We start from the raw sequence: 27,849 nt of genomic DNA, 5'->3' as shown, positions 1-27,849 counted from the left end.
ATCACCTTCTACAAATTCTTATTAATGTTTTCTCTTTTTGTAATTTGCCTCCTTCTTTTTATAGGTGCAATGGAATGCACAGGACTTTGTTTCTACGGACACTGTATTGTCATGTTCCTTCTTCACATCACACCAAGCTCAGGTATAAGTCTGTCACTCACTCTTACAGCTTTAGCAATATTAAGTGTGCCAGGAGCAGTAAGGAGCAAGATTTTAAGACTGTTATTCCTAAGGTTCTAAGTAACTGTGTTACTTTTCTATTCCTGCCATAAAATGCCACTACTAAGGCAACCTAAAAAAAAAGAAAGCATTTTATTGGGCTGAGGGTTTCAGAGGGTTAGAGTTCATGATGGTGAACAAAGGCCTGATTGATGGCTATAACAGTTGGGAACTCATATGCTTCAAGCATAGTGCACATTGGGACTTAAAGAAATGTCCAGTAACACACTTCCTCCAACAGCCACACCTGCTAATTCTTCCCGCTCAGTTCCACCAATTTGGTGCCATTTTAATTCAGACACAGTAACCTCAGGGTTAGGAATGAGTCATTCTCTACCAGTAGTTGTTTTTAACTTAGATTTGTTTCAGGTTCTTGGGAGAAAATACAAGCAAAGAACATTAAAAACTTGTTCCTCATAACCCAGTATTCAAATTGAGCAAACATGATTCATATGCCACTTTTATACAGAGGATTTTATATTGGCACGTCAATGGGTGTAGTCATTGTTCACGTCCTGTTTATGTAGTTATGTTGTTGAGATTTCACGAGTGTAATTTTCTTATCTATTAGATACAACCTCACAGCAGATTTACTGGTCCCCTGGTTCTTATAATCTGTTTTCGTCTTTAAGCATATGTTCTCTGAGTCTTATTTATATGAGTTGCATTATAGAAATGGCTGAATTCCCCATAGTCAGTAGTTTTATGCATTTTGACCAGCCATGGATTTCTGTAATGGTCTCTGTTTTCTGCAATAAGAAGTTTCATCGATGTGGGGTAAGGGCTGCATTTACCTCTGTATTTAAGAATGAGTATTTAGAATGCAGTTAGAAATTGTGTTAGGAAGATGGAAACAGTAATAAAAAGCTTCTGTGCACCCAAGGCAAAAATCGAGTGAAAAGGAAGCCCATGGAGTAGTAGAGAATTTTGACCAACTATACATCTGTCATAGGATTATTACACATAGACATACATGCACGCACACACACACACACACACACACACACACACACACACACACACGGGTGTTTGTATCACCCAGAAAATAAAGATTCAAGAAAAACAACAAAATTAAAAACGATCTGAATAGAGAATTCCCCAAATAAAGAAACAAAATGTTCATCTTCCTTAGAGATGAAAGGAAAACTTTGAGATTTTATTTTCGCCACTCAGAATAACTAAGATCAAGAAAACAACTGACAACAAATGATGGCAAGGATATGGGTAAAAGGGAACTCTCTTTAACTGTTGGTGGGATTGCAATGTGGTACAGTCACCCTGTAAGTCAGCATGGAGAATTCTGAAAAAGAGAAAAATTTGCCTTATGACTCAGTTATATAACTTCTTGACATATACCTAAAGGACTTAACATTTTACTTAATAGACAAATTCTTCTCTGTTTTCAGAGCTAGGAAATGGAAACAACATAAATGTTATGTGTGGATAATGAAAATATAGCACATATGTACTATTTATTCAGTTGCAAAAATGAAATCATGAACTTTGAAGCAAAATTAATAGAACTTGGAAAAAAATTATATTGAGTGAAGCAAGACAGACACAAATAGCAAATGTCACATATGCTCTTTATCTGAGATTCCAAAGCCCAAGTCTTCAGATAGAGCTTAATTCCCCAAGAAAATAAAATTTTTAGCAATTCTCAAACCTTATAATTACTTTTAAAGATTAATTATATAAACACACTATTATCTTATTATATTGCCATTAAGATAAACAAAATTTTATTTATTTTTTATTTTACATTCCAAATTCAGTTTCCCCTCACTACATTCCCCATATTCACTCCCTCCACTTTTACTGTATTCCCCTCAATCGAGTCCTCCTCTGTTTCTGTTCAGAAAGGGGCAGGACTCCCATGAATATCAACAAAGTGTGGCATATCAAGTTGTAGTAGGACTAAGCACATTCGTTTTTACTGAGGCTGGGAAAGGCAACCCAGTATGAAGAACAGGCTCACAAAAGCCAGCCAAAGCAGGGCCTACCCCTGCTACCACAGCTACCACTGTTAGGAGTAACACAAGTAGACCATGCTACAAACCTGTCACATATATGTAAATATTCTAGCTTGGTTCCATGCAGGCTCTTTGATTGTCATTTCAGACACTGTGAGCTCCCATGAGCCTGGATAAGTTGTTTCTGTGGTTTTTTGGGGGGGAGGTGTTGTTGTTATGTCCTTGACCCCTCTGGGTCATAAAGTCCTTCCTTCTCTTCAGAAGGAATCTCTCAGATTGGCCTAATGCTTCACTGTGGGTCTCTGCATCTGTTTCCATAGCTACTGGCTGAAAGCTCTTTGATGCCAATTGGGGTAGTCACCAATCTATAAATATAGCAGAATAGTGTTAGGCATCATTTTGGAGACATCTTTTTTCTTCTACCTGCCGTAAGTGTGTCATATCCTGCAATAGCTTGTGACAATTGCTACTGTAATTAGTGGCTATTTATTGTGAAGAGTGTTGTTTGTCTGATTTCTATCTCAGCCTGTTTATCAGTTGTATATAATAGGGTTAAATATTTTTTGAGTTAATTTTATTTTCAGTCACTTTACTGAAGGTATTTATCAGCTGTAGGATAACTTATGTATACTATCATATCATCTGCAAATATGTATACTTTGACTCCTCCCTTTCCAATTTGTATACTCTTAATATCCTTTAGCTGTCTTATTGCTCTAGACAACACTTCAAGTACTATACTGAATAGGTAGGAAGAGAACGGACAGCTTTTCCTTGTCCCTGATTTTAGTGGAATTGCTTTGAGTTCCACTCCATTAAATTGATATTGGCTGTTGCATTGCTGTGTATGACTTTTATTATGTTTAGGTATGTTTCTTGTATCCCCATTCTCTCCAAGACTTTTGTCTTGAAGGAGTGTTGGATTTTGTCTAAGTTTTTTAGCATCTAATGAGATGATCAATGTTTTTTTTCCTTTCAGTTTGTTTATATGGTGGATTACAAGAACAGATTTTCATATGTTGAATCACCCTTCTCATCTCTAGGATGAGTCCTACTTGATCATGGTGAATGATCTTTTTGATGAGTTTTCTAAAATTCAGTTTGCAATTATTTTATTGAATATTTTTATATAAATGCTCATGAGGAATATTAGTCTGTAATTCTTTTTTGTCTTTGTGTGTTTTGTGTATCAGAGTGTTTGTGGCCTCGTGAAAATTTCCCAACTTAAAGAAGGTACCTATAAAGCTACAAAAAGCTTGTAGAGCACTGGATATACTGGACCAGAAGAAATGTTCACATAATAACCAAAATACTAAACATACAGAATAGAAAATGAATATTAAAAGATGCAATGAATTATATGTTACTTGTCTTATCCATAATTCTAGTGGAATTACTTTGAGTTTCTCTCTATTTAATTTGATATTGGCTTCTGGTTTGCCACAAGTCAAGTAATATATAAACATTTACCTATTAAAATTACACCTGACTTCTCAATGGCGACTGTAAAAGCTGGGAGGGGCTGGGCAGATGTTCTGTAACCTCTAAGACCATGGATGCTATACTATACTATTATACCCAACAAAACATAAACCACCATAGATGAAGAAAACAAGATACTTCATGACAAGGTTATATTTAAACAATATTCATCCACAAATTCATCTCTACTGAAGATACTAGAAGGAAAACTCCAATTTAAGGAAGTTATCTGTATCCATGATAACACAGGCAAAGAAAAATCTCATTCTAGCAAAATCCAAAGAGGGAACACACACACACACACACACACACACACACACACACACACACACACACACTACTACTACTACTACTACTACTACTACTACTACTACTACTACTGCTACTACTACTCCTACTACTACTAACAAAGACAACAATAACACCATAACAAAAGTTGACAGCATTCATTGACCGATAATATCTCTCAATATCTATGGACTTAGTTCACCAATAAAAAACACAGGCTAACAGAACAGATATAAAAATAGGATATATCTTTCCAATCAAAGGAACCTAATAAGAAAGCTTGTGTAGCTATCCTACTATCTAACAAAATAAACTTCAACCCAAAATTAATCACAAGAGATGGAGAAGGATATTTTGTACTCATCAAAGTAAAAACTCACCAGGAACATGTCTCAATTCTCAACATCTATGCCTCAAATACAAAGTCACCCACAGTTGTAATAAAACATTGCTAAAGCTTAATCACATATTGAACCACACACATTAATAGTGGGGAACTTTAAAGCCTGACTCTCATCAAAGGACAGGATATCCAGACAGTAATCAAGATAGAAATAAAAGAACTATTAGTTTTTATAGTTCAAATATATCTAACAGACATCTAGAGAACATTTCACACAAAAACAAAAGAATATAACTTCTTTCCAGCACCTCATGAAACCTTCTACAAAATCAAACATTTACTTGGTCACAGAGTTAATTCTCAAAAGAAAAGAATTGGAATAACCCCCTCTATAATATCAGATCACCATGGATTAAAGCTGGAGTTCAGCAACAACACAAACTACAGAAAGCCTACAAACCCATGGAAACTGAATACATCTCAACTAAACTAACACTGAGTCAAAGAAGAAATAAAGAAAGGCATCAGTGACTTTCTAGAATTCAATGAAAATGAATGTACAACATACCCAAACTTATGGGACCCAATAAAAGCAGTGCTCAGAGGAAAGTTCATTGCACTACATATCTTCATAGAGAAATCTCATTGGATAAATCTCATACTAGTGACTTAAGAGCTCTCCTAAAGTTCAATAAGGAAAAGAAGCAAATATACAAAAGAGGAGTAAATGGCAAGAAATAAACTGAGGGCTGAAATCAGCAAAACAGAAACAAAGAGAACAATACAAAGAATCACTGAAACAAAGAATTGGTTCTTTGAGAAAATCAACAAGATGGACAAACCCTTTTCCAATATAACTAAAGACAGAGAGAGAGTATATCCAAATTAACAAAATCAGAAATGAAAAGGGTTATAGCAATAGACACTGAGGAAATACAGAGAATCAAGTTATATTTCAAAAACCTGTACTCTTCAAAACTGGAAAAATCTAAAATAGTACAAATTTCTTGATAGATGCCATTTACTAAAATTAAATTAAAATCAGATAAACAATTTAAATATACCTGTAACCCCTAAGTAAATAGAAGCAGCCACTAAAATATTCAAACCAAAAGAAGTCCAGGGTAGATGGTTTCAGCACAGAATTCTACCAGACTTTCAAAAAAGAGTTAATACCAATACTCCTTAAATTATTCCACAAAATGAAACATAAAGAACATTACCATATTTTTTAATAAAATAAACATTTAAGACCTTATGAAAAACAATTTTATTATTTAAATACCAATTTATCAATTATATATTAGCAATTGGGACTGTTTAGCTTCAAAAGATAAACACTTAAGTTGATTTCAAAATATTGAGAAACTCACAAAAATAACAGAAGTGATTGAAATTTAAGCAAGTTTCTTATTGGGAAAATCATAATGTTAAGATAATTAACTCTGGTTTTTTTACTTACATTTAGTAAGTATGATAGAACAGAAATTAACAATATAAAATGTCTTCTATTCCTACAGTTTATTCCAGTTAAGGACTCAGTGTCAAAGTTGACAGTTTATGAATCTCTAACCTGAAAGAGAATCTGATGTAACCACCTTGTATCAAAAGGAAAAAACAACAAAGATACGTTTTAACTGGGTAATACTTACAAGGATAGCCTATGGTACTTTAGCATATCTTGCTGATGATTCTGAAGACAGATGAAAGAGTTATATACTAAGAGATTATAATGAATTAAGGAGGGAGATGAGTAAATATTCAATGAGTAATACTTATGTAGAAATGAAAATAGGTAAGAATTATGCATTCAAGAAGCTCTGTGTAACTTCACCAGAAAAGAAACATAAATTTATGCCACAGTTTATTATAAAGTCTATCAAATATTAAATCAGTTAAATTTTGGATTAAGGTATCTTTGGGATTAAGAAACTAGTAATAAAGGCATTTTTTTCTGTTGTGTGTTGAAGAGAAACAGGCAGAGGTGGAGAGGGATATGGAGACATAAGGCGAATTGGGAGAGAGACTGTTTTAAATAAAAGTTATGTGCTGTGACTACTACTTTAGGTTCTTGTTTTCCTTCCCAGAGAAATTCACGGTGACTGGCTTAGAGGGGCCAGTCTTGGCTCCACTGGGTGGAAACCTTGAACTCAGTTGTCAGTTACTCCCACCACAACACGCAGAGCACATGGAAATTCGCTGGTTCCGGGACCATTATACACAGCCTGTACACCTTTACAGGGATGGCAAAGACATATATGGAGAAACTATCTCCAAGTATGTGGAAAGGACTGAACTCCTGAAAGACGCCATTAGAGAAGGAAGAATGACCCTCAGGATCTTTAATGTGACTGTTGATGATGATGGGCCATACCACTGTGTCTTCAAAGACAGCAATTTTTATGAAGAGCACATCACAGAGGTCAAGGTCACAGGTAGGCATGGATCTTCCTGAAGTTTCTATGAATTCACATTCTCAACACATCAGAATTTGAAGTTTAGGGAAAATTTCAGTGTTTCTCGGTCTATTTACATTGTTTGATTACCAAGATTGGTTTTATAATTTTTTTACTTAGATCAAAAGTAATATGGCTGAATACACATCAAGTCTTAACAGTAAATTCTGTTTTAGGTTTACACAAATTGCTAGATTTGTAACGTATATACCAAGCAGTTTTAGGTTTGTTTTATTCTTTCATTAGTTTCTAAGAGTATTTTAATAAAATGTTATTTTCAACAGTGATTTAAACTTTAAAATAGTTTTCTTTGTAATAATTTTTATTCCCAGTTCTCATTAAATCTATCCACTGGCTACTTAGTGTGAGGCTAACATTCCTAATCATCAGTGTCTGCAAGCATAAAGCATTTAAAGTTGTCTTCTCACCTTGTAAACTTTTAAGAATGAAAAATATTGGTAGAAAAGTGAGGAATGAGGAAAATTGAAGTGATCTGCATTCTGAGCATGTGTGTTTTGAACTCTGAGATCATAGGTAGCTAATATTTGTGAACCTCATATTTTCTCTCAACCCAATGTTTAAGAGCTGACCTAAGGAATGTAATGGCACTAATTGAGTTTATATATTAAAGCCAGGTGTGCTGACACAGGTCTTTAATGCCTGTATTTGGGAGGCAGAGACAGGCAGATCTCCATGAATTCAAGGCCAGCCTGGTGTCCACAGAATTCTAGGCTAGTTATGTCTGTGTAAAGAATTGCAGTCCAGTCAGGATTCCACAGTGAGACCCTGTATGAAAAAGAAAGGGAGGAAAGAATAATGAAAGAATAAAGAGGTCAAATATATAGTATATATAATTATGTATTGTACATATATATTGATTTTAAGTTAAGGACCTAAATCAATCATTCTTTCCCAATATATCACATGATATATTTTAGGGGTTTAACCATCTTGTGTAGAAAGTAAGATTGTGTCAGATAGTAAATATGTAGAATAATTCTATCATATCAGAAAGTTTTTGTAGACAGATTTGTGGAGGGCAGTTAGGTTAAATCACAATTCTTCCTTCTCCACATTTTAGGCAGGTCTTATGTCTCAGATAATGTACTAGCACTTCCAAAGACATTAACTTGATTTAAATTAGTATGGACTGTATTTTGAAGACACTGATGTATTATTTATGTTGTATGAAATATTCTATATGTAAATATCAACCGGATGCATAGAATATGAATTGAAGTTGTAATTAAAGACTCAAAATTGCATTTATGATATTGTTGACTTCATCATTTGAAATTGGGCTCAACAGTGGTTAAGTTTTGACCATGGAAAAATATTTTAAGCCACAGATTCTATGAGGAAATAAATATTGATATTTGTTTATTACTGTATTTCAGTGTCCCAAGCCAGTCTGAAGTTAGTAAGAAGTAACATTTTTTAGTGAATCAGTAGATAAATTAAGTAATTACTTGTGTTTACATAAAAGGTACCTGGTCATACAGAACATGTTGCTGGTGGGGTACTGTGACTGTATGTAAGTTCTTTACTATTTTTAAGCTCATTCAATCAGATTCCTTGACTCTTCAGGTTTTAGTAATCAGTTAAAATGTGGGGGGAAATTGTATTATTTTTCTGTTCTATTTCCAATTTCATTCAATTAAAACTGCTGTTTAATTCTGGTGTTCCCCACCAGCTGTGAGCTTGCAGGTACAGATTCACGTGCATCCTCCCAATACCAAAGGTTTAATAGTGGAGTGTAACTCTGGAGGTTGGTTCCCACAGCCTCTCATGGAATGGAGGGACAGCAGAGGAGAGGTCATTCCAGCTGCATCAAAATCTCATTCTCAGGATGAAGGCAAACTATTCAATATAAAGATGATCCTTCTCATTAGAGAGAGTTCCTCCCAAAAAGTCATTTGCTGCCTTCAGAACCCCCTGACAGGCCAAGAGCACAGGACAAGTGTTGCCATATCAGGTAAAGTCTGAGTATTTTTTCTTCAATATTAGCTATTTCAGATAAGTTAAAGCTAAGCAGAATGATTCATTTTCCTAATTGACTTGGTTTCCAAAGCACTAGTTTATTTTAGTTTTTCCATCATATTATTTTATCTTGATTATTGTCTTTTCTACATTCTTTTATTTCAATTTGCCTACTATATAATGGAATTCTATGGGGGATATTTTATACACACACGACACACACACACAGTGAAATATGATCATATCTATCTCTTTTCAGCTACCCCCTTATCTTCCTTAACACAAGCATTTGTTTCCTGTGTAAGTTGTGTTCTCATAATAAACTCCACTTTATGTTACTGGGCCAAGCATTCTGATTTCTATGACCATACAAACATCTTCCAACTCCATATCCTTTTTGTAATTGATAACCCACTATGTCCTTTTAGTACTTACCCTATATGAATGACTGTGGGGGCATCCGCTGAACTATGTGAAACCTCTAAGTGGCTACATCCTAAGCAGATAATGAATTGCCTTCTCTCAGAAACTATCTACTATAAGTTGTTCCCCAGTTTGGGATGGGACCTTGAAGTCATTGACCCCATCTCTATTAGGAATTTGACTGACTTGATTTTATGAAGGTCTGGTACAGTGGCTATGCATTCGTTTGGGCAACATTCATACCATATCCAAAAAGAAATAATTTTTGAGTATTCTTCCTCATCCTCTGGCTCTTGGATTCCTTCTGCCCTTACTTCTCAAATGTTCCCTGAACCTTAATGATGGTGGGGCTAATATAGATGTTATGTTTAGGGGGTGAGTACCCAGTTTCTTATTCTCAGAATTTTGACCATTGGCTATTTTCTATTGTAAAGGAAGCTTCTCCGACCAAGGATGTGAAGAGTCTAGGTTTGTTCATGTAAACACAATTATTTAGAAGACACTCAGTCAACACAAACACTGAGAAAATAACAATAGCATATTATGCACTAGTGCTTATGAGTTTATGAGTCAGGAGCTTTTGACCAAGATTGCAATATTAGGGCTGAAATTCCCACCTGTGGAGCAGGTGTCAAACAAAATCAGAAAACAGTTACCCTATGATAGGTGTGTCACTATTGCTTCAGTATGTACATCTTACATAACACTTCAGTATTATAATATGCAGAGTTAAGCACAGGGCAGGACCATTGATGTCTTTTCCAGTTACCTTTGTAGAAGCTTCCAGTACTATACAAGCTGGTCAACATGGAGGAAGCTTGATTAATTCACTGCCTTCCAAATTATATATCATATATTCAGCTTCTCTAAACAAAATTCAATAAGTATTTCTTGACTTCTCTCTTTTTTTCCTTTAATTTTAAATAGCTTGTTTTACATGTCAATCCCAGTTCCCTCTCCCTCCCCTCCTCCCGCACTCCCCCCATCCCCCCCATCCTCCCACCCTATTGCCAATTCCTTCCACGTAGGGGATATCTAGAGTCTATCATTTCATTCAGGGTAGGGTCCCGGCACTTCGCTAAGAGTCCAGGCAGAGAGAGCAACCAATGTCTGTTAGTATTCGAGGGATAAACATTGATCCACTGCTCAGGACACCATAGGTAGCCCAGGCCTCCTCATTGACTCTCACATTCAGGGGGTCTGGATCGGTCCCATGCTGGCCTCCCAGCTGTCGGTCTGGGGTCCAAGAGCTCTCCCCTGTTCGATCAGCTGTCTCTGCTGGTTTTGCCAGCCCATTCTTTGCCAATTTGCTCTTTGCTCCTCTCTCTCTGTCGCTGGGTTCCTTGGGTTCTATTCAGTATTTAACTGTGGGTGTTTGCCTCTGCTTCCATCAGTCACTGGATGAAGGCTCCAGGATGGTTATAGACATCAAGTTCACTATCAGGAATAGGCATTCGAGGTGATCTCTACACTATTGCTTAGCTTGCCAATTAGTGTCATCCATTTAGATCACTAGAGGTCACAATGGTTCCTGATCTGTCTTCTAACCTGTGATTCCCTCTTCTCCCTATCCTAACCCCCCAGTCGACCTTCCTGTTCCTCAAAATCCAGCATCCCTTCATGATAAAATCCTAGAGAGATCAGGGATAACAGGAACATATCTGAAGATAATAAAAGCAATATACAGTAAACCAACAGCTAACATCAAACTAAATGGAGAGAAACTCAAAGCAATTTCTCTAAGATCAGGAACAAGATAAGGCTGTCCACTCTCTCCATATCTATTCAATATTGTACTTGAAGTCCTAGCTACAGCAATAACACAACAAAAGGAGATAGAAGGGATACAAATAGGAAAAGAAGTAAAACTTTCACTATTTGCAGATGATATGATAGTTTACACAAGTGACCAGAAAAACTCCACAAGGTAACTCCTAGAGCTGATAAACACATTCAGCAAAGTGGCAGGATACAAGATAAACTCAAAAAATTGGTGGCCCTAGTATATACAGACGATGAAGTGACTGAGAAAGAAATCAGAAAAACCTCACCCTTTACAATAGCCAGAAACAGCATCAAATATCTGGGGATAATGTTAACCAAGGAAGTGAAAAACCTGTATATCAAGAACTTTGAGTCTTTAAAGAAAGAAATCAAAGAGAATACCAGAAAATTGAAAGATTTCCCATGCTCTTGGATTGGTAGGATCAACATAATAAAAATGGCAATCTTGCCAAAAGCAGTCTACAGATTCAATGCAATCCCTATCAAAATTCCAGCACAATTCTTCACAGACCTGGAAAGAACATTAATCAACTTTATATGGAAAAACAAAAGGCCCAGGATAGCCAAAACATCCCTATACAATAAAGGAACTTCAGGAGGCATCACCATACCTGATTTCAAGCTCTATTATAGAGCTATAGTCCTGAAAACAGCTTGGTATTGGCACAAAAATAGGCAGGTAGGCCAATGGAACCGAATTGAAAACCCTGATTTTAACCCACACACCTATGAACACTTGATTTGTGACAAAGTAGCTAAACTATACAATGAAAAAAGAAAGCATCTTCAACAAATGGTGCTGGCATAACTGGGTACTGGTATGCAGAAGACTGCAGATAGATCCATAAGCCTTGTATAAAACTTAAGTCCAAATGGATCAAAGATCTCAACATAAATCCAGCCACACTGAAACTTTTAGAAGAGAAAGTAGGAGATACTCTTCAACGAGTTGGTACAGGAGACCACTTCCTGAACATAACACCAGTGGCACAGACACTGAGATCGACAATTAACAAATGGGACCTCATGAAACTAAAAAGATTCTGTAAGGCAAAGGACACAGTCAACAAGACAGAAAGGCAGTCCACAGAATGGGAAAAGATACTCACTGACCCCACATCTGACAGAGGGCTAATCTCCAAAATTTACAAAGAACTCAAGAAACAAGTCTCCGAAACACCAAAGGATCCAATCAAAAGGTGGGGTACAGAACTAAACAGAGAATTCTCAATAGAGGAGGCTAAAATGGCCAAGAGACACTTAAGAAAGCGCTCAACATCCTTAGCCATCAGGGAAATGCAAATCAAAACAACTCTGAGATACCATCTTACTCCTGTCAGAATGGCTAAAATCAAAAACACCGCAGACAATTTATGCTGGAGAGGATGTGGTGAGAGGGGAACACTCCTCCACTGCTGGTGGGAGTACCAACTCATACAGCCACTTTGGAAATCAGTATGGAGATTCCTCAGGAAAATGGGAATCAATCTACCACAAGACCCAGCAATTCCACTCTTAAGCATATATCCAAAGGAGGCAAATTCATACAACAAGGGCATCTGCTCCACTATGTTCATAGCAACATTTTTTGTAATAGCCAGAACCTGGAAGCAACCTAGATGCCCCTCAATTGAACAGTGGATACAGAAAATGTGGTACATTTACATAATGGAGTATTACTCAGCATAAAAAAAAATGGAATCTTGGAATTCGCAGGTAAATGGATAGCACTGGAAGAAACCATCCTGAGTGAGGTAACCCAGTCACAAAAAGACAAACATGGTATGTACTCACTCATATATGGATTTTAAACATGGATCAGGAAAGTGCCAGTCTGGGAAACAGGAAAGAACCTAAAAGGTATACATGGTACCCAAGAGAAGAGAAATGAGGCAAGATCCTCTGAACAGATGGGGAACACGACGAGGAGTGGGGCGGAAGGGGAACTGGGAAGAAGAGAGGGGGATAAATGGAAGAGAGAGTAGGATGTGGAGGGACTTCTTTCTTATGGAGGTAGACTTTTAAAATATATTTAGAGTCTCATTGTTACTGTAATCCCAAAGCATAAATTTGATTCTTGGATTTAATGATCTAGGTTCAGTCCTGTACTTCAAATGACAAATAGAATGAGATCTTGATGATGAGTGAACTTTCTTCGATCCAAGAGACTCACATGATAGAAAGAAAGAACCCATTCACACAGCAGTCCTCTGCTTTCATTATGTACATACATGAGCACACACACACACTCACAAATAAATTTATAAGATTAATAAAATTTAGAAAAAGATGATGGTAATATATAATATGGAAATTTAATTTTAGTCTAGTCAAACACAAATATGATTGCATCTCATTAGTAGTGTTAGTTGTCAGATTATATGCATCAGAATGAATAAATGAAAGACCTGAGGATTTTTTAAAAGAAGACAGCATGATAATGGTGCCAAGAAAGTTGTTGCTTGGTAAGGACTAGAGGGAAATCTCTTCATGGTGTATGGTATTTGTCAGACCTATGCTTCTAGAGTTCAAGATAGAGCAACTCATAAAAGAAAAGGGTAGAGAAAAAATGAAAGTCAAGTTAATGACTATATTCTTCATCATCATTTTTGACCACCATTTCCCCTGACATCTAGTTTTAAGACTCCATTATCCATGCCTAATTTTAGCAATAGGATCCACAAATTTTCCATTGCTACTTTTGCTCTTGATTATATATAATTAATAAATAGGAGAAAAGACTTATCAAAATAGTCATGAAATATTACTCTCTGTTCAAGTTACCCATATTTTTCCAGAATAAAATGTCTCAGGGTGTCCTGTGTTGTATTTGCCCATTACCCTATCTGATCTCATCTTCTATAAGCTTTATTTTTCCACACCAATCTACTCACATGAACTCTACTTCTTTTTATCTATAAAGACTAACTCCTGCTCTCAAATCTTCACTGGATGTCTTTTATTTCAGCACGTAATAAACTGTACTCACTATTTCTTTTAACTGTCTTCTGCTCAACTAGCACAGTCTTGAAGACTACATAGACAAGAAAACCTAAGCATATGATCTCTCCCCTCCACACACCTAGTATTCTGTTACTTCACCATTTCTTATTTTCTAAGAAGTATTTCCTTTAACCTACTTTATAACTTAATTACATTGTTGCCCCTTACCTACCTATGTCTCAAAGGCATAAAAGTAAAACTTTGTTGGTTGTATATACTGATATGTGTAAACTGCTTAAAATAAGTAATAACATATTAAACCTTCAAACAAAACCAATTGAAATATGTGAATTGAAATAAAACTTAAAGTGTACCTTCTAAACTGGTAAATAATCAAACATGTGTCAGTAGTTTACATGTATTCATGACACCAATATAAGATAGAGATGAAGAGAGGCATGATGAAAACTCAAGAGAATTATATAGGGATAACTCACCTAACACTTTAGACAATTTAGTTTCTTCAAAATATCTCTGCATTCATTTTTCACTCAAGTTCATTTTCTCATTTAATTAAATCTTCAATAATAAAGTAAAGCTTTGCACTATAGTTGTGTCAGAAACAGGAAGATAAATAATTCTAAGAAATAAACAATAATCTATCTTCATTCAATAATCTATCTTCATGCCAGAGTTCATAGCATACAATACTCTCTGACAACATACATATAGATGACATACTATGTGTATAGAAACACATATACATCACACACATATATAGCATATCTAAAATACATGCATATATAAAAACAAGAAAGAAAATGGGAGTTACTTGCTATTTATTTTATGATTTACAACTTGAGTAAATAATAAAAAGCATATTTTATGAATCACACCTTCCATATGAAGATATGCTTTTTAAAAACATGCTTGAAGGTTATAGATGTAGCACAGTTGATAGAGCATTTGCCTAGAATGCACGAACACTTCACTTGTATTACTCCAGTAATCCCAGTACTAGGGAGATAGAAACAGAATATTCAGGAGTTCAAGGTCATCCATATATGAATTCTGTACTGCACACTATATAGGAACTTAAATGAAGGACAGGAGGATGGAGTTAGGAATTACCTTATCATGATTCCTGGAAACGGTGCACTTCAGTCATAGGCAAAGGAAAGGAGGATTTAGCTTTGCCTCTTCCGTTTCACTAAAGAAGCTTCTGAGAGGGAGTGGAGGAAATAAATAGAAAAAGTACTCTCATTTAACTTTACATCAGACTTACACTATACCTGGCTTAGTTTTCTTTTAGACCTGCCATACGTTTCATTGGGCCCACAATAATTTTCTCCAAACTGTATTACATAGAATATGACAGTGATATAAGGTCTTAAATAGAAACTTACCTTGTGGACATCATCATTTGTTATGGGATGGGTCCAAACACTTGATATTTCCTACATTCTAAGATTTGTGACCATCTATTTCAGATGCATTTTTTTCATGGAATAAGAAATGGAAAATGATTTTGGTTATGATATTATGTGTGATGGTATTCTCTATAATGGTTTCCAGTCGTCAGATACATCTCAGAAATCAAAGTAAGTATGGTTTAAAGATGAGAGACGCAAAGTGGGAAGTGGGGAGATGCTAAAAATGAAGGAACATTGATTCCCAAGCCTTTCTGTTTAGAATTCTCTACTGCCCCTACTGCCCTGTATCATCAGTTAGATGTGTGTCCTTAGTTATTCCTTGTTCCAAGATGGTCTTATCTTTCTGCTGGATCTTTGGCAATGCCATTTATAAAACTTGGAGTCCTGGATCCTCAATCGTGTTGGAATTTCATTGCTCAGAGTAACCTGGAGAATGTTTTAAAATGTAATGCCATTCTCATGGGTTTGCCATTCTCTTCTTTGGGGATACAATGATCATGTCAGGGGTAACAGTAATGTCCTCAACTGTACATGGCAAAAATGACTAAACAGAGGTCACCTTTCACAACAAAGGGAGAATAGAATGGACAGAGAAAGAAGTGTTGCATGAATACTAAAAACCTAGAGAAAGATTTGGGGTTCAAGCTGAAGATCAGAAAAACTAAGCACTCAGTTAGTAGCTCTCACCTCTACCAAGTCTGAAATAGAAATCCTGTCTTTCCTGTGCCTGGAAACTAAATCTCAGATGTGACCCTTTGTTTCTTCCTTATGTATCCCTCTAGACTGGGATTAAAAGCATGAGCTCTGCTACTCCTTTAGACTGATTCACTCTCATGTAGCTCTGGGTGGCTTTGAACTCACAGAGATCTATCTGTGTCTGTCTCCTAAATCCTGGGATTAAAGGTGTGTGCCACCACTGCCAGCTTCTATGGCTAACTAGTGTGGTTGGCTTTGCATTCTGACCCCCAGGCAAGCTTTATTCAATCATAAACAATATATCACCACATGAGGGGTACTAATTTTGACATCTGGTGATTTACTTACAATAGAAGACAAAATTTTCATCCATTCTCACCTGTACTACACTCAGGAGAAGATCATGGATGGATTGCTATATTTATATCATAAAATATCTGCCTTGGATTTGAGGGTTCTCTCAATTTAAGAAGCCTCAAATACCTATCTGTTTTGAAAGAGTACAATTAGGCATCCTAGATCTACTTCTGTAAGTAGTTTAGCTATCAGGTAAGGGTTTCAGTCTTGGAGGTCTTAAAATTCTCTCTAGTCCATAAAATTCAATCTGACATTTAAAACTTGTATTCTAACCTGAGCTTGCTAGTGTACTCAATTAGCTTTCATTTTATGGCACTGCTTCTAAGGGATGTAGGGAGGTGTGCCTGAAAGACATGTGGCCAAGACTGACCACAAATTTATTATTCTTCAGGATGATCTTAAACTAGTTCTGTTTCTTTCCACCTTCCTAACACTAAAATAAAGTTACGTGCTGCAAATATGATTTTAATTAATACCAGGCATGGATCCCCCTGCTTTATTTATAGTAAGCACACAGTCTATTAACTGGACTATATCCCTAGTCTGTTTCTTTAAAAGTGTAAGTATATGGAAAGATATTTAGAATGTACTTAGACATTAGGTAGGTTTAGTTGGTAAAGTAAATGTTTTATGTTCTCCTAAAGTTTCACTAGTCCTGGATGGTTGACTAGAATTCCAGGACCAGAGATGATTCTCTCTTGTCAAACAGGTATTAAGTTATGTTAGAGAGTTGTTCATTACCACTAAGGCATGCATGCTAGTATTGCAGCCTAGGGGCTCTTATGGCATATACACATATATGTATGTAACAACAATTAAAAATATTCCATGTATCTTAAAGAGATCAGTGGGAGAGGGACATTGTGGGAAAGTTTGGAGGGAGACTAAGGAAGTGGAAAATTATGTAATTATATTATCTCAAAAACACCACACTTTTTTAAAAATGTAGAACTGATTTTTTGTGTCTCACAATTATTCAGCCACCAAGTATTAAATATAGTTTTCTGAATATCTCTCAAGAGATTTTCATTAAAATATTTCTAAATACAGCTATACTATAAAAATTTGCTCCTTTTATTCAACTGCTTCTTATTGAACCCCTAACATTTTACTAATTTTTGTATACAAGGTGTTATTTGAATTATTCCAAGGCGGTAGTATTAATATTACAATGAGATTATCGCATCACAGACTGATTGACAAGAGGGAGCAAAGTAAAGATGAGCTTTTTTTCTGACAGCTTGTCAATCTCAGCCAGAACTGCTCTATCCCTATAAAGTATTCTTCCCCTTCCTCATGTCACCATCAGATTATCAGATCTCTGATCTTCTATGCCATGCTGTGTTTAATAGACACAGAGAGATGACATTAGATTATAGCTAATGCTTTCTTGATATATTTTAAAAACTCATGGAACTTTTTACACCATAACCGGTGATTATAACTTTATTTCTTTAGGTAGGTGGTGTACATGGACTGCTCCTTGGGTGATAGGCATATTGATAATGATACTTTCAGTGTTGATCGTCATAGGAGTCCTGGTGTGGTTGCATATGAAACAAAGAGGTAAGTATCAGGTGTATGGAAGCTTCTGGTAAATATCCCTTTACTAAATACCTACTTAGACTTTTGTCTTAGGAAAAGTGATGCTTGTTTGGATTGCAAGAAATAGACTCTTGAACTATCTTATCTATTCTACATTTTTCTTTGCATTCTCCTCAATTTCTTAGGTGTAATGGAAACAAAAACAAGGTGAAGATAATAACATGTAGTAATTTTTATATTAATCTAGAGTTGTAGCCCCAAAGTCCAATGCAAAAGTCACAAACTTGAGTGAAGTTTCAGTAATTTTTTTCAATAATTTCTTTTGTGAGATTAGATCACAGCCTTAAATCAAACTATAGTTAGCATACAAACTTATCAGTATGGTTTTATTATATTAGTGATCCTTTAGAACAGTGCATATAGTTTTATAATCCATTTGTAAAAAGATGGACACTTCTTCCTTTAGTCATAATGAAGTGACTCTCTTTATTTCTTTTCATTAATTTGATTTATCATCTATTTGGTAAGACATTGGTATAGCAACACATATTTTCTTGTTTCTTACACTTATTATTTTTGGAATATGTTTTTCTATCCTTTCACTTTAGGGTGGTACACATTCTTGAAGGTAAGAAGAGTGTCTTTTAGATAAGAAAAAGATGGGTTTTGTTTCTTACCAACTTAACTAACCTGTTTCTTTTGACTGGCAATTTGAGGATATTGATATCTGAAATTATTAATGAACTCGATTGCTGTCATCGGGGGATTTACTGTTTGTGATTTTAATATGCTTTGTGGTTCAGTAATTAAAACTTTGTCTATCCTTATTCTTTTCCTCTTTCTGAAGTATTGCTTCAAGTACTTTATTAAAAGTTCATTTGTAGGGCATGAATTTTTTAACCTGTTTATATCATAAACACTTTATCTTTTTCCTTCAATTATGGCAAATCATTCATCTGGATATAATATTCCAGATAGAATACATCTGTATTCACTTGTAACTTGGTATTAATTTTCAAGACTCTTCTAGATTTCAAAGTTTTCTTTGAGAAATCAGTTGTTATTCTGGTAGGTTTTCCATTGTATATGGCTTGTAATTTTTCTCTTTTACCTTTCAGTACTCTCTTTTTATTCATATATTTAGTGTGTTAACTGTAATATGTCATGGAGAGTTTCTTCTCTGGTCATGTCTATTTAGTGTTATGTGTGTTTCTTGTAACTGCATGTTTTGTCTTTTCTTAATTTGGGGAACTTTTCTTTTGGTGATATATTATTTATGATTCATTATAACTGGCCTGAGGATTCAGAAAGCAAAGTCAGTCAGAAGCCATAGAAGCCAGGCACACACCTTTAATCCCAGCAGCCAGAAGCTAGGAGGTGGGAGTGCACCTTTAAACCTAGGACTCAGGATTAAGGGGTAGACTGATCTCTCTGAGTTCAAGGCCACCCAGGGATACACGAGATTGAATCAGTTCAAAAGAGTAACCAAACACATGCCTTTAATCCCAGGATTAGAGGGGTATAAAAGATAGAAGCAGTGTCTTCAGTATTCAGTAGGAGACATTCATTCTCCAGTCACACTGATGTAGGAGGCATTCATTCTCCTGCCATGCTGGGGAAAGTTTATAGTCTGAGACTTGGTGAGAGCTCAACCCACTCAACTACTAGAGGTAGATGTTAGTGATCAGCTGCTTTGCTTTTCTGATATTCAACCTGAAGTTTGAACCCCAGTATCAGTCTCTGGGTTCTTTTATTTTTCGTGTTACATTTATTTTCTGATCCAGATGAAGATATGGTCTATGACTGTCACTTGGGATCCTTTTCTTATGCTTGTAGTTTGTAGATTTGATCATTTATAGTGTCCTGATATTCCTGTACTTCCTTTCCTCTGTTTTTAAAAAGTTATCATTGTTGTGTTAGTTAGGGTTTCTGTTGCTGTGAAGCGACACCATAACTGTGGACACCATAACTGTGGTAACTCTTATAAAAAATCATTTAATTGGGATGACTTACATTTTCAGAGATTTAGTCCATTATGTCCATGGTGCAACATGATAGTGTGCAGACAGACACAGTTCTGGAGAAGCAGCCAAGTGTCCTACATCTTATCTCATAGGCATCAGGAAGTGGGCTGAGACACTGGGAAGTATATTGAACAAATATGAGACCTCAAAACCTGCCTCCACAGTGACACACTTCCTCCAAAAAAGGCTGTATCTACTTCAACAGCACCACACCTAAGATTGTCACTCTCTTTGGGGATGTTTTCATTTAAACCACCACAGTTGTCTTTTACTGACTGGTCCAATTCTTCTGCTTTACCTTCAAATCCTGACCTTGTGACTTCTATTTAATTCAGTCTTTTTGTAAGCCTTTCCCTTGAATTTTTCCTCAGGATTTCTATTTCTTTATGGAACTTGGCCTTCAAACTTCTGTTGTCTTCATAATATTTATTCAGTCATTTGCATTTTCTTGCCCTTCATTTGAGAGTTTGTTTGCGTTCTGTAATAAGTTCATTCAGTCATTTGCCTGTATTCTCTTTGAAGTTATTGAAGTCTTTGATCATATTTATGATTATTATTTAAAATTCAGGTTCTTAGTTTCATGTAGGTGATTCTCATTTGGAGGGTTTAGGACTTGTCTATAGAACTCTATAGAATTGGTAGACTTTATCAAGAGGAAATATTGTCTTGACCTTTCATATAGTTTGTTTTTGTGATGGGACATAGACACAAGGATTTGTTTTATTTGCTGTGTATCTCATTTAAGATCTTAGCTTACCTATGTTCCTATGAATGAAAATTTGGTTCTGCTTTTATTTTTGTCAAGTCTTAGATGACTTCAGGTCATGTAGCAGGAGTAGTTAGGTCAGCCTTACATAGGGTTGATTATTGATTAGAGAGATTGGTGTGACTGTGATCCACTTGTAAATCCATATGATGTGTTTCTTGTAAATCATGTGAGACTGTCTAGTTTTATTGCAAGAATGTATCTTGATATGGTTCCCAGATAGGCTTGGGCATGGAAAGTCAGGTAGAAGAAAATAAGGATATAAATATGAAGTTCTAGTGTGTAGGACTTCTGAGAGTTGTGAAAACTTTTCTATTTCAGAGTCTGCTCATATAATAGTGTTTGTCTTATTTTGATTTCTGTTGCTGTCTAAAACACCACAAAAACAGCCAGTGGAAGGAATGTGTTTAACTTGTCTTGTAACTCTCATGTCACTATCCATCACTGATAAAAGCTAGGTCAGGAACTCAAGGCAGGAACCTGAAAGCAATAACTGAAGCAGAAACCATGGAAGAATGTTGCTTCCAGGATCAGTTCCTGAGTGTTGCTTAGCCTGCTTTCTTGTGCCACCCAGTCCATCATTTCAAGGGTGGCACTGCTCCCAGTGGACTATAATCTCTCATAGAAATCATTAATAAGAAAGGGCCTCACAGAATTGCCTACAGGTCAGTCTAATGGACACATTTTTCTCAATTTAGGTCCATTCTTCCCCAATGAATTTTTTCTTCTGTGAAATTTACAAAGCTTAACAGCACAGTACCCACTACATTGTATATGCTACAAGCCACAGAAATCTGAGCATATTCTGCTGGAGAAAGCACAAAAAGGCTCCAAATTCTGGAAAACCAAAGCTACCACATCTACATCTAGGTTTAGCCTGAAGAGCCCATCTTCAGCACCAACCTCTTATACTATAACCTTCTCTCCCACATGCTTAACATCAGAAGGCACAGAGCAGTAGAACCTGAGAAGCTTGTCTATCCTGAGTCTGTAGTCCAGCTTTATTATCTCTGTTGCAGCCATTCTAAATTTTGCAACTCTTCCCAGTTCCCGTTTCAGATGCACATTTTGAATTGGATACTTTGTGGTTGGAAGATAGAAGTGTCATCCTGTGTGCACTGATGGTTTCTGCCACAATGCTTACTTCCTATATATACTTCAAACTGAAAGGTAAATAAGACAAGAAGTGCATCAACTCATAGAATGTGCTTCTGCATAAAGTCAGATTATAAAAAACTGAAATTCCTAATAACTGTATCTTCTTTTTTGTTTTTGTTTGTTTGCATTTTCTTGGAATGCAGAAAGCATTTTTGATCTATAAACACTTTCAGGTTACAGCCTTCTCATGTCTTCTGGGGAATATAGTTATACTATTGAATGGTGGTACCTCAAATGCTAAGGACAGCCTCAGATCTGATTGCACACTTGTGATAAATGTATCAGGGAATGGTGGAAAAACTACTATGTTTCATCAATTCTCTGAAACCTTGCATTTCATCTCAAATTTTAAAATAATAACATAATGCCATAAATTCATCTATGAGACACATGCAAGTTTTCACAAGGAATGGGTGAAGAAAATTCTCAGGCTCACATTCATATCTTGGAAATATTTCACGACTTATGCCCAAAGCTAAATGCCCTGCTTTTATTGTGCAACTTATTGTCTTTATGCAAACAGAAGAAACTATCAAAAAGTAATCAAGAATAGTAATTTTCAACACCTGCACCCTAAAGCATTACATTAAAAATGTGTACATTATTAATTAAATTGTAATTTTTATTGCCAGTGAGATTCCCCTCAAATACAACAAAAAGCTATAGTGAATTTTAATGATCCAGAAAAATTATTAAACAAAACAGACCTATAGGTTAAATTCCCCAAAATTATTTTCTATATTTTCATATTTGTATCTCTTGACTTAGTTTCTATAGGAGTTTTGTTGACATTGTTCTTGAGGATTTGGGCAAGGCATAATTGGGTTATTTGCCAAGCCCCAGCAGTACTTATCAAGTCTCAGCAGTTGGGATGTACCAATGCAAGAGACAATGTGAGCCATTATAATGCAAATTAGCATTCCTCTACCCAGATTCTGCTAGGAAAATAACTCCTTCATTATGTTGCATTAAGAAGAATGGGTTAGTAATAAAGAGAAACTGTTAAGAAATGTATAGCTAATATTGTTCTAGCTCAAATCACATTTACCTATTGACTCAATGGAATACAACAGAGGAGAATCAATGAGGACTTGAGCTGTTCACACAATGCAGGGGACCACAGGAACAAAGACAAATCCTCTTCTCAGCTACCTGTGACAACAGTGCTATTAACATTGCTTCTTTGTATCCATTGAGAACAATGATACAGTTGATTTATCCATTTAGATATTTCATCAATTGATCTTTGTTTATCTAGAATTCTGTGAAAACTGAGTTAATGCAATATATTCGTTGATTTCAACTAGAGATTACACAATGCAGTGAACTTAGAACATATTCTACAAATTGCTTTTAGTCTATTATAATGTATCTCAAATAGTTAATACATAATTATATTAAAAACTGTTAATGAAGAGACAAGCAAACTTTGAAATTGATCAAAATTCACTGCTGATTCAAATGCCTTCAATTAGCTTTAAATTTTTGAGCAAATGTCATCCAGGAACAATAACCAGATCAACTATAAAAAATACAATGTCTCCAAATATGTGTATGTGCTGTATAATTTTTATACTCTTGAGGCATGGCAATTCTACATATTCCAGGCTAATATAGGACCTACTGTCTAATCCAAACTGCCTTGTCACTGCAATCCTCCTGCAACAGCCTTTCATGTCCTGAAACTACAGGTCCATGACACCCAGTTCTAGTGTTATTAATTTTTTTCTCAGTTTTACAAGGTTTGTATTGGAGTATTGGGATAAACTCCAGGGTTTTGTAAGTAACCAAAGTCTCTGTACTCTTTTACTGAAACAGTTTGGTTCTCCTCCTATGCTGAAAGGTTGATAATTGTAATTCTATAATTCTCACATTTGGAAGTTACAACACAAGAGGATATATAAGGCTATGTAGGGAGTTTTACAAAATATTTTAAAGCATACATATCCTCTGTAATTTATGGTGTCTTTCATATAATCACCTATTTTATTTTGTACTGTCATTTTCTTAGTAAAATATAGTCCAGGGAAATTCATTGCTACCTTAATCCTGAGAATTCAGAGAGAGGCAGACACAGCAAGTACCTATGGCTCCTTTTCTCAATGAACTATTTACAAGGGGCACTCATAGGGGATGTATGTATCTCCCTGGGAAGGTAAAATAAAATAGATTTTGCCTGGTGGGGACAGGAACAGGAAGGACAGGGTATGGAGGGAGAGATAGATGGAATTTTGGGGCATTTGTGTAGTAATAAGGAAACTTAGTGCAATGGCAACCCCATGGAATCGATGAGGGTCAACATAGTGAAGACTACTAGTAATGGGGGATATCAGGCAGGCAAAGATTCTATTGGTAAGACTGGGACATCAGCCAGATACAAAAATCTTCATCTAATTATCTGTCCTGTCTTCAAGATATGCTGGGGCAAAGGTAGTGCCGATCTTGTTTAAGTGGCCAGTTAATGAAGAGGGAGCACACATATGATACTGCCTGGAGAGTTAAGAACCAGAGACTGGATAGCCCAGAGACCTAGAATAGAGCCAAAGACAACTGACAAAAGTAAAAGAAAAAAAGTAAAAGTCGATGAAATGATTCTTAATGATATTTTGCTATACTCATAGCTCGTCTCCAAAAAGAAAATCATCTCAGTGAGGTGTCATCCAGCAACTGATGGGAGCAGACGTAGAGGCTCACTGCTAAACAATATGAAGACTTCAGAGAACCACACAGAAGAGAGGGAGGAAGGATTTTAGGAGCCAGAGGGTTCAAGGACACCATGAGGACATGGCTCACAGAATCAACTAAGAAGGACTCATAGGAGCTCACTGAGATTTGAAGTAACAATCATGAAGGAGCCTGCAGTGATGTGATCTCAGTGCTCTGCATGTGTGTTATTTTTGTATAGCTTGGTGTTCTTGTGGGACGTCTAACAGTGGGATTGGGCTTTGTCTCTGACTCTTTTGCCTGCTCTTGGGACACTTTTATTCCTACTAGATTGCCTTGTCCAACCTTCATATGAGGGTTTGTGTATAGTCTTATTGCATCTTGTTATGATATGTTCCATTGATATCCCTGGGAGGCCTGCTCTTTTCTGAAGGGAAGGAAGAGGAATGGATCTACTGGAGAAGGGAGGTGGCAGGGGACTAATAGGAGTGGAGGGATAGTAAACTAAAGTCAAGTTGTAATATATGAAAGAAGGAAAGGCAAATAAACAAAAATAAATAAGAGAAATATTCAAATGCAGTCAAGCTCTTTTCTAAGATGCCCATTTTACTTGCAGATTCCTCCATAGAGGTATTTTTTCTGTCATTGATTTAAACCAGGAAATTCAAGTTAATGAACAAATCAACGTTGTTACTTTTGCCTTTGTAAAATATCTCTGGCATCTTAAAGGACATCAGTAAGTTATCACATGTGATCTCAACTGTCCTTACTTTTAGTAAGATATTATTGCTTTGATAAGTTACCTACAAAAGTTAAGGGACTAAAATAGGATCAGATTTCTCACCACAACTGTGGTTACAGAAAGTACAGAAAAACATTAGCTTAGATCCTAGAGAAAAATATGGATCTACAATTTATACATTTTCAGATGTTTGTAGATGGAGAAGAAGAAACAGTTGCCATTCAAATTTGCATTCCACTCTGTTAGTTCTTGTGGAGATCATTTTAACTCAAATACAAAGGTGGAAATATGGTCAGAATAAGAGTAATAGGAACAGTGAAAACGAAAGCAATAATTCACATAACAAACAGACGCAATTGCCTAAAAATAGAAAGAATTTAATGTAATTAATGAAGTAATGTATTTATGTCCAATAAAATGTGATAAATGAACATGTAATAAAAAAACTATTTCCAAGAAAAAAGAGAAAGATAAATTCAGAATGTATTGAGACAAGATCTTTGAGAAGAGTGAAATGGAATAGAGATCACTTAAGACAGGGAAAAAGTTTTTGAACAAGTTTGCAAAGCAGTCCAATGATAGAGTAAATGAATTATCTCTGCTTCTTCAACACAGGAGAAGGTAGCTACCTGTTAAACAAGCTGTACTGTATGTGAAAGGAGAAATAACAAGAAAGACAATAGTGCGTATCTTCTGGCTGGTCCTCTATAGCATTCCACTAGGCAAAAACACCATGCACAACAGAGTTAGTGCAAGAGGCTTACTGGGGGAGGAGGAGAGCAAAAAAGTGAAAGGCCATGTCAGAGTGCGGTCATGAGAGCAGCAGACAAAGAAGACAAGCAAGAGAGGAAAGAAGAGGCAAGGGAGGAGAGAAGAGACAAAGAGGAGAAAGACACAAGAGAGGTGAGAGACAAGAGAGCGAGCTGTGCCAGGCGGGCACTTTTAAAGGGGGCATAGTGGCATAGCTGATGGTGGAAAGGCCCCGCGTCAGGTGATGATGTACCTGCTTTGGCCGCAGAGACTGCCTGCTGCTGCAGCGGAAGCTTGCATATGTGATCGTGTGTGCATGTGTTGTGTGTGTACCACATGTTTTAGACATGTCAAAAGTGTCTTCCTCAGCCCTTCTCTACCTTATATTTTCAAACAGGGTCTTTTAGACAGTTTTCCTATCCCAATAGCATATTCCCAAATTGCCACTTAGTATTTATTGAAAATTCTTGGTCAATAGCTCAGACTTTTTACTAAATAGCTTTTACAACTTATATTAACCCATTTCTATTAATCTAGGAGCTGTCCCAGGGCTCAAGGCATTTACCTCTCCAGCATGTCTTACATACTTTCCCTCTGGCTGGTGATCTCTCTCTGACCCTGCCCTCCTTCTTTCTGTCTTCCTGTGTCTGGCTGTCCCACCCATACTCACTGCCAAGCTCCCAGTCAGCTTTTTATTAAACCTACCTTAGTGACAAAGCTTCACTGTATACAAAAGGATTATTCCACAGCGGGGTTGTTCTTTGAAAGTAGAATTTTCTGATTTAGCCAGAATGGCTGCCCAGAAAACCACAAGTATCTGTCTGTCTCTACCTCTCCCATACCAGGATTACAGGCTTGTGCTACTGGACCTGGACTACACATACACAGGCACACACGCACATGTGCTCGCACGCACACACACACACACATACACACACACACATAAATTCAGATAACCACGCCCTCACAGTAAGCTCTTTATATGCTGCTGTAATACGGAAATCCTTCTGTTATATTTTGAAATGCCTACAGAAGAGTCCAAACTCCTCAGCACATAAAACTATTGCTGACTGAAAATGTATAAATCTGATTACCCTGGCATACAGACACTAAATTACTAAAAGGTACCTCATAAATGTGTACATTTTTATAAGAAATGAAAAATTATTCTCAAATCTATAATGCTCAGAGGAGACATAAACATAGTAGAAGAAATTAAACACAAGGTTTCAAAGATAAAAGCTACGCAATGTGGTTTCTTGAGACTGTCCACACTGAAATTGTAACTACCATATGCACTGGGTTACAGCAGTCCATCCCACACGCATGAAGCATTCTACATCTTGCTACAACTATTTGCGCATGCATGCTTATTGTTGCTCTTTTAGAAACAGCATGGTGATGAAGTCAGTCTAGATTTCCACCAACACAGCAGTGGATGATGAATTTGTGATCCATATGCACACAACAATTTTATTCATCCATAAATAAAAATGAAACAGAAATCTGTAGTAAAATAGTATATTAAGTGAAATATCCCAAGCTCAGAAAGACAAATGCTTTGTTTTCTCTTATTCACACCCTGGCCTCTGGATACATGTGAACAGAGGGCAGGAACTAGAAAGGCAAACATGAGAAAAGGAGAAAAAGGACCCGTTAAGCGAGGCATTGGGTAATGGAGCATATACATTTGATATGAAAATGAGATAGAAGGGGAGATATTGAGAAGGCTATAATGGGGATGGTGGGAGGAAGGGGAGATTAAAACCAGGCATGGGAGTATCAACCAAAACCAAGCATGCATGAAAATTTTACAATAAAA

The 27,849-nt window shown here is 36.2% G+C and overlaps 1 protein-coding gene across 1 annotated transcript; it reads left to right on the top strand.

The window, feature by feature from the left end:
• The first annotated feature begins 69 nt into the window (after positions 1-69).
• On the top strand, positions 70-25,076 carry LOC101835323 (selection and upkeep of intraepithelial T-cells protein 1). Its single transcript, XM_005072231.2, has 7 exons — positions 70-142; positions 6,393-6,740; positions 8,455-8,736; positions 15,383-15,493; positions 17,837-17,944; positions 21,761-21,883; positions 24,493-25,076. Exons 1-7 carry the CDS (start codon positions 70-72, stop codon positions 24,540-24,542), a joined length of 1,095 nt encoding a protein of 364 aa, XP_005072288.2. The 3' UTR covers positions 24,543-25,076.
• The last annotated feature ends 2,773 nt before the right edge of the window (positions 25,077-27,849 follow it).

The sequence above is a fragment of the Mesocricetus auratus genome, unplaced genomic scaffold (genome assembly GCF_017639785.1).
Source record: "Mesocricetus auratus isolate SY011 unplaced genomic scaffold, BCM_Maur_2.0 Super-Scaffold_100014, whole genome shotgun sequence".
Lineage (NCBI taxonomy): Eukaryota > Metazoa > Chordata > Mammalia > Rodentia > Cricetidae > Mesocricetus > Mesocricetus auratus.
The sequence above is the reverse complement of the archived record's forward strand: the minus strand, read 5'-3'. Positions and strand labels throughout refer to the sequence as shown.

Excerpts from the sequence above, each read along its gene's own strand:
- LOC101835323 (XM_005072231.2), top strand. The coding sequence starts at position 70 with ATGGAATGCACAGGACTTTGTTTCTACGGACACTGTATTGTCATGTTC. Across the intron at positions 8,737-15,382 it reads GACAAGTGTTGCCATATCAG|ATGCATTTTTTTCATGGAAT; the intron begins GTAAAGTCTGAG and ends CATCTATTTCAG. Across the intron at positions 15,494-17,836 it reads GATACATCTCAGAAATCAAA|GTAGGTGGTGTACATGGACT; the intron begins GTAAGTATGGTT and ends TTATTTCTTTAG.